This window comes from Polypterus senegalus, chromosome 10 (assembly GCF_016835505.1).
Source record: "Polypterus senegalus isolate Bchr_013 chromosome 10, ASM1683550v1, whole genome shotgun sequence".
In the NCBI taxonomy this organism is placed as follows: domain Eukaryota; kingdom Metazoa; phylum Chordata; class Cladistia; order Polypteriformes; family Polypteridae; genus Polypterus; species Polypterus senegalus.
Window position 1 is genome coordinate 94,338,779 of NC_053163.1, and position 12,658 is coordinate 94,351,436.

The window sequence follows — 12,658 nt, forward strand, 5'->3', positions numbered from 1 at the left end:
AAATCTGTGAAATCTTTGTAGTTTAAAAGTTGTCAGCAAACGTGAGTCAAAGCTGACAAATGTGTTTTCCTGAAGGAGTTGGGTATGCTGAATTCATTTTTTTATATTTGTTAAGTTCAATATTGTGTTCCTGATGAGAAATGATTAATAATTCAACATCTGTGCCACGGGCAAACAAAATGCAACAATTCCAACAAAAAACAGCTCTTTAACACAATTCTTCTTTCTTTACATAACTTAAGCAGTATGTTTTATATCACATTGATTTTGATGAAGCTTAAGGTGTCTGAGGAGTGTTTTTATTCATAACACAATATTTTCTTATTTGCCCTACAATCACTTTTATCTTTCTACTTCGGACTTCTGCATGTCTCTCCAGTTGTCCTGCATTTTACACATGGCAGCTTCTTTTGCACTGTGTGCTACAACTGTGCGTGATCATGTCGACTTAGGCACTACAGGCAGAGAGCTCAGGATAAGAACAAGAGGGCCTCTCTCGATTTGCCAATCCCATAGTGTCTGGTGAAGGTAGTATAGGATGACGCTTGTGTGCCTGCAGCCATACTGATGCATGGCAGTGTGCCCTCTTGATGTGGAATGACAGGGCATCACGTCTTGGAGAGCTTGAGTGAAGAGGGTTGACCTGTATACTGTCATTTTCTTTTCTTTTCTTTTCCGAGGACATCATCCACATTATTTGTAACTGGACATGGGTAAGTAACTCTCAATCCTGCACTTTTTTCTCTGTAGATTCATTACAAATATTTACTTTTACCATACAAGTGAAATGGAGAACTGCTGGTTTGTCATTTACTTCTTATTGCTAATAAGAAGCCATTAAAAAACTGTTAATGCAGCTGTTTAAGGCTAAAATACGCAACTAAAGGTGGGGAATTTTAACAAGCAAGACAGCTAAGCTGAAGCATAAAAAAGTTGCTTGAGCAAAAAGTGCTTCAACAGCAAGAATTGAGTTTTCTTAAAGAGTTGGGTTGAAATAAAAACACTCAGCCACTTTGGCTCACCAGGACTGACTTTGGAGACCTGTGCTAGTGTCTTGAATTCCTAAGTTGTGGTCACGCTGATTATAAGCTCATAGAACTGAGGTCCTGGCAGTACCAGTTATGATTGGAAGGGAAGCCTTGATAAAAAAATACTCTTAAACTTGAAAAGCGTACTTAACTCTTTGAGGGCTGAATATTTTTTCCAAAAAACAGTTTTCTGAAAGGCAATGGCTTCACATAGAAATCAACAGAAAACATCTGTTGCTACATGCTGTGGCTGCCAGTTTGCCAAGAATGTGCAGCAGGTTTGATGCCAGGCTGTCTTTGTGTGGCTGGGGCAGCAGCAGCGGTCACTTTCGCAGTACATTGCATCTTATCAATGTTAGGTGGCAGTCCTCCCAGGTGAACAGTGCCATAGGCGTGTCAGCTACTTGAACCTGTTCAGTAGCACGAATAGCTGGGGACCAGTCAGCTGAAGCTGGAACCTCACATTCATCTTCGATTGCTTGTATCAAAATCGGAGTCCAACAAGTCATAGTCCAGTTCAGAGAGAATGGGCGAAACGTCATCCCTGGAGTATTCTGCTTTACACATCCGCTTTGATCTCTCGCCAGGTGTCGTTGCCATTTTTACTGTTGTTTGTGCCTCGCTACTCATGGGAGTGCAGGAAATCTCGGTCAAAACCAAAGGAGTTAACTTTCCTTCTAGCAGCGAGACTCCAACTAAACTGTTGGTTTTGTCGCAGTTTACAGTTGATTACAATCGTCAACTACTTCTTTTGACAAAAGTCGACATCAGCCCTGAAAGAAGTAAATAATGAGAGCAAATGTATTAATTAAAAAGCTGAGAATAATTAAGTAATAAACCACAGCAATGCCTTGTAAATATAATTCAAAAGCTCACAAAAAATCAGAAAAATAACCAAAAGCACTGAACAAGAACAAATAATCTCAATATACTAAACTCTTCCTTAATGTGATGAAAAGGCCTAATCTAAGAAATTGAACGAATGCCTGAAATCTTAGCAAACAAGCTTAAGGAGAGCAGCGAACACAGGCTGAATCCTGAAAGTTACATTTAATACTTCGGCAAAACTCCCCAGTACTAAGCAGGGAAGACTAAAGATGCTGAACATCGCCAAAGCCCTGGATGGAGGGAGCCTCAACTTTTAAAGGGAGCCTTTTCAACGTTTACCATTTTGACCTTCATGTTGAACAGTGGGTTTGTTTTGAACAGACTCTGGAGAAATAATCACCAACATTTAAACTTTAGATTTTTTTTCTTTGCCCCTGTGCCAAATCCAAACATTCTGTGAAGAGTGTCTTGTGAAGGCCTCTACTGTACTGCCTCATTTGACAAAACTGCAGCAGAGTGATTAGTGGGTAACAATTTTTCCGAGCTTTGGTTATAAGAACCATCTTGCCACTTTGGGGACTTCCACGGGAATGGTCTGGACTCAAATGACCAATGACTTTTTTGCAGATTCCTACATCAGTGCCTCACACCTCCATCACCCTTTAGTGAGTATCTGAAACACTCATCCATATAAAACATATATAGAAACTTTCATAAATATTAAAAGAATATCTTATTTTGTTATGTGTTTACCAAAGAAGCCTATGCAGCCCTGGGTGAAAGGTAAGAATCATCCTGGACCAGACGGCTGCCCATCAAAGCGCGTACTAAAACACATGCACTCACTCTACACCCATTTGGACAGTGGGAAACACCAACACACGAACTGGGAAACTCCGTACAGGTCAGCATTTGATCCCACGCCTCTGGAGCAGTTAGTTGCCATGCTATTCAGATCAGAACCAGTACTACACAAAGCTGTAAATAAATTTAAAGAAGAATACAGATGGTGACATGGAAACCTAAGAAACGTGTTCCAGAGAATGGATGTAGTTGAGCTTGCCAAAAGGTTTTATGACAAGGCTGTGGAATTGCAAGAAAACTGGCATTGGAAAAGCTCATTTGCTGTAGGGTGGCACAATGATTAGAGCTAAATCTCAGCTGCAGCACTTGGGTTCAAGTTCTGGTTGTGTTGCTGTCTGCGTCGATGTCCCCAACACATCAAAAACACAAGCAGATTGGTTAACTGACACCTGTAAATTGGTCAGGTGCGGCCAGGCAAGTCCAGCTCTTCTCAGGACATTTTAATTTGGAAACTGAATGTAATAAAGTTGCCCTGAATATACAGTAGCTTTGCAATGTTGGTGCCCCTTAATATATTTGCAAGATGAACGCACCTTGTCATCTTACTTGGAGTATCTTCTGATAGTAGCAGCCTCAGTCTACAGAGGCCTGGGATCAAATTCTGACCTGTGTGGAGTTCCCCAGTTCCTGTGTTGGTTTATCTCCCTGTCCAGAATGATATTTGAATTTTTTAACATTTTTAATACTTATAAAACATATTTAGAAACATTCATATGTATGAGTGTTTCAGTTACTCAGTAAAAGGTGATGAAGGAGTGAGCCACTAGTGCAGGGATCTGCAGAATCAGTCCTAGACAGTCCTGGGTTTTGTTCCAGTTTCATTTCTTAATTAGAAACCAGTCATTGCCCATAACAGATCTTGCTTAATTTTATAGCTTGTTAGTGTTTTCATTCTGTAGTATCTGGTCATTCTTAGTATATCTTAATTGTTTCATCTTTTTTTGTTCACTCTTTCAGGCTAACGTATTGCTTTCAGGCTAACTTATTGCTTTCTATTATCTCCTTTACATACTGTTCTTTTCCTTTACCCCATTTTATTGAATATTGCTGCCCCCAGTTACCCAAGTGTGTGATTGTTTAGGACATTCACCTTCGGTTGTATTATTTAAAAGCTTCCCCGGCCCCCGTCAGGTCGCTGAACAGCCAAGTTGGTTTTCCCATCTTGCTTTTGGCCCTCTTTCTTTCAATTGGATTTCCTTGTGCCTCTAGTAAGTATCGTTCTGCTATCAATACGTTCTATCAGATTTCTCTTCTCATAGTCTCTGAGTTACCTTTTCATTTGAACAGTTTCTTGCAATATCAGCTTGCCTCTCTAACCAAGTTTGTAAGGTTTTTCTTGACAAAAAAATATAACTTTCTGGGCCCACAGGCCCATCTCTTTTTAGTGAGCACATGGGATCCATCACATAAACTGCAGTGACGGCGTACACTTCAAATATCTGCAATACACACCAAAACACAGTTTCACAAACTCTGTCAATTGATATACTTCCTCAAAAAAACGCAAAACACAGTGTCATTTAAGACATGTATTGACAAATATCCTACTATGACAAAATCAAACCTATTCTTGGCTGCTTTTTATCATGTTCTTTTTTAGGCTGCTGTAGGCAACATAGACAACACAGAGCTTGACAACTTGGCTAAATAAATTCAGCATAGCCCAGCCGTACAAGAATATCCATTTGTCAACTTTAACTCTCAAATGCTTATGGGTGTCACAATCTGAGATTTTAGTACTAGTCTATAATGTCCACTGGCCAATTTGAAAGGCATTCCAGGATTTTTAAATTTCAACCATTGAAATGAAACCAGCTGGAATACAGATTGGATCATTATGGGTGGGAGAGGACTACTCTTTGCTATTTCTGCAAACCAGTTTACAACGGAGGCCCAGAAGCGCAATACACAAAAACACATTAAAATCAAGCAAAATCCAAATCAGAAAAAACAAATTTCATGTGCAAAAGCAAATCAGAATATGCAAATGAGAAAACACAAAAACAAATTGAAAATGCAAAAACTAATTGAAAACACAAAAACAATTCATTAACAACAAATGCAAATGGAGCAAACAAAAGCAAACAAACATGAAACTGGAAGCATGAAAACAAAAAGAGCAGCGCAAAACCAAAATCAAAGCAGAAAAAAACAGTGAAGGCTAAATGTATATCAAGATTCAATCCCAGCTTATCACTGAGTGGTGTGGTGGATGCGAGGACACTGAAAGGTATCTTATTTTTTCTAGGTATTTATACTATATATATATATATATATATATATATATACACACTCACCTAAAGAATTATTAGGAGCACCTGTTCAATTTCTCATTAATGCAATTATCTAATCAACCAATCACATGGCAGTTGCTTCAATGCATTTAGGGGTGTGGTCCTGGTCAAGACAATCTCCTGAACTCCAAACTGAATGTCAGAATGGGAAAGAAAGATGATTTAAGCAATTTTGAGCGTGGCATGGTTGTTGGTGCCAGACGGGCCGGTCTGAGTATTTCACAATCTGCTCAGTTACTGGGATTTTAACGCACAACCATTTCTAGGGTTTACAAAGAATGGTGTGAAAAGGGAAAAATATCCAGTATGCGGCAGTCCTGTGGGCGAAAATGCCTTGTTGATGCTAGAGGTCAGAGGGGAACGGGCCGACTGATTCAAGCTGATAGAAGAGCAACTTTGACTGAAATAACCACTCATTACAACCGAGGTATGCAGCAAAGCATTTGTGAAGCCACAACACGCAGAACCTTGAGGCAGATGGGCTACAACAGCAGAAGACCCCACCGGGTACCACTTATCTCCACTACAAATAGGAAAAAGAGGCTACAATTTGCACGAGCTCATCAAAATTGGATAGTTGAAGACTGGAAAAATGTTGCCTGGTCTGATGAGTCTCGATTTCTGTTGAGACATTCAAATGGTAGAGTCAGAATTTGGCGTAAACAGAATGAGAACATGGATCCATCATGCCTTGTTACCACTGTGCAGGCTGGTGGTGGTGGTGGTGTAATGGTGTGGGGGATGTTTTCTTGGCACACTTTAGGCCCCTTAGTGCCAATTGGGCATCGTTTAAATGCCACAGGCTACCTGAGCATTGTTTCTGACCATGTCCATCCCTCCATGACCACCATGTACCCATCCTCTGATGGCTACTTCCAGCAGTATAATGCACCATGTCACAAAGCTCGAATCATTTCAAATTGGTTTCTTGAACATGACAATGAGTTCACTGTACTAAAATGGCCCCCACAGTCACCAGATCTCAACCCAATAGAGCATCTTTGGGATGTGGTGGAACGGGAGCTTCGTGCCCTGTATGTGCATCCCACAAATCTCCATCAACTGCAAGATGCTATCCTATCAATATGGGCCAACATTTCTAAAGAATGCTTTCAGCACTTTGTTGAATCAATGCCATGTAGAATTAAGGCAGTTCTGAAGGCGAAAGGGGGTCAAACACCATATTAGTATGGTGTTCCTAATAATCCTTTAGGCGAGTGTATATATATACAACCGGATGGAGGTGGTACTCAGCCGGGACGCCCGAGAAGACAGGAGGAGGGCTGGTGCCTCCTTCAGACCTCGAGGGGGCGACCGCCCTGGAGGCCTCGGGTAAAGAGCTGGGAACCACCAGGGGGACCCCAATACCTGGAAGACCCTAGACCTCAGCACTTCCGCCACACCCGGAAGTGCTTAGGGGAAGAGAAAACGGGGACACCCGGAGTGCTTTTAAGGAGAGAGCCGGCACTTCCACCACACTGGGGCGTGTCGGTGGGAGATTGCCAGGAACACACCTGGAGCACATCCGGGTGCTTATTTAAAGGGGCCGCCTCCCTGCAGAAGGGACAAGAATCGGGTGGAAGAGTGACAAGGTCTGGAGAAGGCAGGAGGCGGTCTGAAGAAGAGAGAGAGAGAGACAGAGAGAGAGAGAGAGAGAGAGAGAGAGAGAGAAGGCATTGGATTGGCCTGGACTGAAGGGTATTGGGGCTGGTGAGCATGGACTTTGGTAAAGGAATAAAAAATAAACGTATCTTGGGTGACCTGAGCGTGTCTGCCTGTCTGTGTCCAGGGCAATGTTCACAATATATATATATACTAGCAAAATACCCGCATTTCGCAGCGGCGAAGTACTGCCTTAAAATTTTCATTAAGAAGAAAAGTAAACCTTTTTAAATGAGGGAAAATACATCAATAATTATTTGTTAAGGATCTCTTTGTATACCACATTGTCAGTTCGGCCCTCTGGTTGTAATATGAGCAAGCTGTGCGCTGAGCTTACTCTTGAGCATGCAACTTACAGTTGGCCATGTGAACAGTAATCTTGTCTGAAATCGCACAGCTTGGATTGCTGCTGTCATAATCGGTTTGAGTTTCATGGTTTGTTTCAATTACGACAGTATTTGCAGGACTTGTGTTGAAGTGACATTCGGCATCTCTCAAGCGTTATAAGCATACAACCGGTTTCATCAATAACTTCACATTCAGCTTTTGAGAGTTTAAACATTCATAAACATCAAAGTGTCCACTACTGAAATCGTCACCTGTGAATCTAAGATGTTTAAGAGGCATTGGCGGTTGTCGAAAGGTGTAAAATATTTGGCCATTTCGGTACACTTGAAAGCGACAACCGAACAATTCAGCAGCAGCCATCAACTCACATGCAGAACCATAGGTGAAGGGCTTAAGCATTTCACTCTTCTAGTAAGTAAGTAAGCTGTAAGGAATAAGCCTGCCAAATTTCAGCCTTCTACCTACGCAGGAAGTTGGAGTATTAGTGATGAGTATGTGAGTGAGTCAGTCAGGGCTTTGCCTTTTATTAATATATATATATATATATATATATATATATATACACAGTGGGTATAGAAAAGAATCATCCCCTTCAAAATATTCCCATTTTTTTTTTGTTTAACAGCCTTAAATGAAAACACACGCAAAAAATATTTCTTCCCAGCTTTACTTACTCAATGCAACCTCTAACATCCAAGTGAAAGGTATCACAGCTACAGTTCAAAAAAATTATAAAAAATCAAAAACAAGGCCTACTGAGATTAATAAAGGATCACACCCCAATGTCAATATCAATATTTTCTTGAACCACCTTTTGCTTTAATGACAGCCTTTAGTCTGTTGGGATACTTCTCTATCAGCTTGGCACATCTAGATTGAGTAATATTTGCCCACTCTTCTTTACAGAACTGTTCTAGTTCGGTCAAATTGGATGGTGAGCGTTGGTGGTTTGCTATTTTCAAATCTTTCCACAGATTTAGGTCTGGGCTCTGACTGGGCCACATGAGGACTTTCACTTTTTTCTCCTTCAGCCACTGTGTGGTCAATTTTGCTGTGTGTGCTCGGGTTGTTGTCGCGTTGAAAGGTGAACATTCTACCCACCTTAAACTTTCTGGCAGAGGGTAGCAGGTTTTCCTCAATAATTTGACAGTACTTTGCCCCATCCATTTTTCCTTCTACCCTAACGAGAGCCCCAGGCCCTGCAGCAGAGAAACACCTCCACAACAGGATGCTGCCACCTCCATGCTTTACTGTAGGTATGGTGTGTTGTGAATGGTGAGCTGCATTGGATTTCCACCAGGTGTACCATTTGATTTTTGTTTCATCTGACCATAAGACCTTTTTCCACTTGGCATCAGAATCTTTAAGGTGCATTCTGCCAAAGCTCAAATGAGCCTTAATGTGGCCTTTCTTGAGAAGTGGCTTTATCCTTGCGACCCAACCGAACAAGCCACAATTGTGGAGTGCTTGTGAAATTGTTGTCCCATGCACACAATGACCACTCTTTACCATAAAATCCTGTAACTCTTTCAAAGTGGCCACTGACCTCTTGGTAGCCTCTCTCACCAGTTTCCTCCTTGCTCTTCCATCCAGTTTGGAGGGACGGCCAGATTCAGGGAGGGTCCTAGTAGTACCAAACACTTGCCACTTCTTTATTATGGACTTTACTGTGCTCCTTGGGACTGATAAAGCCTTTGAGATTTTTTTTTTTGCATCCATCTCCTGCCTTATATCTGTCCACAACTCTATCCCTGAGATCTTTTGAAAGCGGCTTGCTCAGTTGTTTGCTGTCAGTTGCACCACCAAGCAAGGGAATGAATGGACCAGGAACAGCTGTTTTTATTTTTATAACTGATCACAGGTGGAAAGAAGCCAGTAACCATGGTCTGCAGTGGAAATGGTGGTTACTTACACCTGATTGAGTTTATAAATATTGTTTAGGAGGGGGGTGATCCTTTATTAATCTCAGAAGAGTGGGCAAATATTACTCAATCTAGATGTGCCAAGCTGATAGAGAAGTATCCCAAAAGACTCAAGGCTGTCATTAAAGCAAAAGGTGGTTCAAGAAAATATTGATATTGACATTGGGGGGTGATCCTTTATTAATCTCAGTATTTCTTGTTTTTGATTTTTTAAAATTCTTCTAAACTGTAGCTGTGATATCTTTCACTTGGATGTTATTGATTGCATTGAGTAAGTAAAGCTGGAAAAAATATTGGCTTGTGTGTTTTCATTTAAGGCTGTAAAGCAAAAGAAAAATGGGAATATATCTAAGGGGGTGATTCTTTTCTATGTCCACTATATAAATGAGTTTATATACGAGTTGATACTTCATGAGTTGGTGTCATCCTTTTTCAAGGATTTCTTGACACTGGAAAAACTGTGCTTTCTTCTCAAGAGCACTCACTTGTACTGAACAAACTTTGGAACTAGTTCAAAGATTTTTATGGTGGGAAAAAATGTTTTTGGACATAAAGATCTGAATCCTTGCATGTGAAATTTGTAGTAGAGCATAGATAGTCAAGAGAGGCCTTCAGGTCTTTTACAAACAATTCCATGTCCCTCTTCTTCCTTGGGAGGAGATCTTCATGAACTTCATAATGGATTTGCCCTCCTTGCAAGGTTATACCAATGTTTTAGTTGTAGTTCATAGATTTTTAAAGAATATTAACTCTGTTAAGAAAATTACTCACCACTGAGCAGTTGGTGTATATTTATAAAAATGTAATTTGTCTTCCAATTTCTTCAATATCTGCATATATGTTTTTGGGGCCACAAAACTCAATGTTGGCATTAGTTTTTAGATTAGACATTATTTTTCAGTGTATTTTCTTTGTATTTGTGGAGTGTGCCATTTTGTGCATTACATTTTGTGATGTTGCCATGCAAAGTAACTTTCTCATCCTGGTCACCCTCTATTATTTCTAGTTTGCCCTCCTTTCATTTGGTAAAACAAAATCTTCACGGTCACAAACATTGTTTCTGAAAATTCTTCAGTGCCTAGTGTAATGGAGTTTCTTGCTGGGTTGAGGAATATTTAAAGCTTTGTATTAAATAACCTGTTAATGGTGAGGTTTGGTAAACAGTTTGTAGACTGCACGAAAAAATCAGCACTAGAGCATTGGTTTCTATCCCGCCCTCATTCCATGTTTCTAGGCTCAAGCAGGCTCCCTCCAGTTCTTTTATGAGGCCTTCTGCTTCTCCTTCCCCATTGTGGTAAAAGTGAACTGAAGCCTGAGATTGAGGATATTCTGGACTCAAATTCTACTAATGTTAAAACAGCCAAATACCAAAAAACAGCATGAAGATACACATTTCTCCTCCCACTTTTTTCTCTCTCTGTTTTTCTATATAAATAACATATATTAGACACATATAAATGAAAGATCTGTTTGTGATGCACTGGGAGATGCTGCTACGTTGACTGGCCATGGATTCGGCACTGTGTGTGTGCGTGTGTGCGTGTGTGCACGTAGCTGTCTGGGTGTGCTTCCCCAGTTATGGACAGACAGGACCCTTCCCCTGCAAATCTATAGCAAAACAACAAGGTATAGAAAATGGTATAGAAAATGGATGGTACATAATCAGTCTAAGAGACTCCCTTAAAATTATACTGTTGCTTCACCTCCCTCATATACTGTAAAGTATTTAATTTTGTCATACTTTGTGAATTTTTCTTGTATGTTATTTTCCGCTGTCATGTATTAACTTTGTTTAACTAACTAACAGATTACTCAGTGTGAGCAGTATTCATTTGTCAAGGTAATATACTGAATTTTTGTAAAATGCACATTTTTTTTTATTTAATATTCAGATATATGAGACTTTTGCCGTATTCTGAGTGTTCACAATACATCCAGAAGGAGGGACACAACACCGGCTGTATACTGGAATATAACGAAAACCTGAAGTTCAACAAATTCCGAGTAAATCTGTCCTCTTCAGAAACCTTTGTCCAGTGGGAAGAAACATTGGAACTGAAACAAAAAGGTACTACTAACTCTGTTCACTCTTGTAATGAGCTTTGTGGATGAGAATGGAGGTAGCAACAATTTAGTCCAGAGTATATAAGAGTCTGCACTCAACAGATGACAAATAAGAAGCAGTTAAAATATCACCATTTGGGGGGATGATCCTAGGGCTAATCACTCCAGTCTCCCAACTCCAGTCCTGGAGCGCTACTGTGGCTGCAGATTTTCATTCTAACCCTTTTCTTAATTAGTGACCAGATTTTCCTGCTAATTAACTCTAGCAAACAAACAATATTAAGACACAAAATAAACCAGCACATACAAAACAACCTGCGTCCATCACACAATTACTGAAAATAAAGAAAGGTGAAGGCCTCAGTAATGTTGATCTGCTCAGGTCCACAAAACATTTTGACAGTGCTCTTAAAAAAGAAAATCAACAGTTGTGGAAATGTCTGCCATGGAATTAAATAACGGGTTTAGTTAGCAACGAGAATTGGCTTCAAATTAAGAAACTGAATGAGATGAAGTTGGTTGAAGTTTGAGGCCCCAAATTAGTTGGTCATCTGTTGGCTCACTTCACATGAAATTTATGTTTAGGTGCTGTTTAAGGAAAAAAAGAATTAATTCAGTGGTCAGAGACCCAAGAAAAGTCAATTAAAATAAAGGGAAATAGTTAATTAGCAGCAAAAACTGGTCACTAATTAAGAAAAGAATTAGAATGGAAACTTGCAACCACAGTAGCTCTCCAGGACTGGAGTTGGGGACCCCTGCACTAAACTGAACTACACGAGGTTGCATACAACTATAGTGAAATACTTTAGGATGTAGTTGTGGCTTAACATCACCAAATAGATTTGCAGATTCAATCCATCAATTTTTTAATACCCTTAAATGAACTCAAGTTCAATGAGTCAGAAACTTATCCTAGTAGTACTGGAGACAAGGTAGGAAGCGACCAAGGACAGGGTACAGATCCATTGCAGAGCACACATTTGTGCAGATACACACACTCGCTCATATCAAGCTAATTTAGGTTGAAAAGTCAGTGAACTTTTTAGACTGGAGAAAGACATTGAAATTCTTACAAGCTATAGACCTAAAAGGAAGTGTCTACTGTTTACCGAGCTTCTGATTTTCAAGTTGAAGTGAAAGTCACACTTTTGTGAAGTTCCTGAGATTTCAGACAGAGAACTGGGCCACACCAAGATCTTCAGCTAACAGCAGGGACAGACATCAAATTAATAAAGCTATGTAGCCTTTGTATCCCACCAGAACCAGAACTGGACTGCATTCACCCACAACTTGACCCACCACATTGTGCTTACACTGAGCTAACTGGCATGTGTCCTTCTGTTCACCAGTGCTAATGAATCCTCCTGTGAATATCAGCGTGACTACCGGCAGTGACAATGACATCAATCTTACCTGGAACATCCCTGTAACATTAAAAAAAGGATGTTTGCTATCACAAGTGAAATATAAAAACAACAAGGACGTGCAATGGCAGGTAAGAGATTGTTCAGTTACTTCACTATACTATTTGTAATTTATCAAACAGAAGGCACTACATGCCTAAACATGGAATGACCTAGAGCCAGGTGTCAATGTGCACTGTGGCTTAAAGTTCAGAGGCCTCATGCATAACACCATGAAAAGAATT

General features: G+C 40.2%; 1 protein-coding gene across 1 annotated transcript in view; it reads left to right on the top strand.

Annotated features, from left to right (window-relative positions):
* LOC120537346 (cytokine receptor common subunit gamma-like) overlaps window positions 1-12,658 on the top strand; it is a 43,187-nt gene that overhangs the window by 10,113 nt on the left and 20,416 nt on the right. The window contains exons 3-4 of the mRNA XM_039766232.1: window positions 10,839-11,014; window positions 12,360-12,505. Coding sequence (XP_039622166.1) covers window positions 10,839-11,014; window positions 12,360-12,505 — 322 coding nt within the window. The remainder of the gene's footprint in view (window positions 1-10,838; window positions 11,015-12,359; window positions 12,506-12,658) is intronic.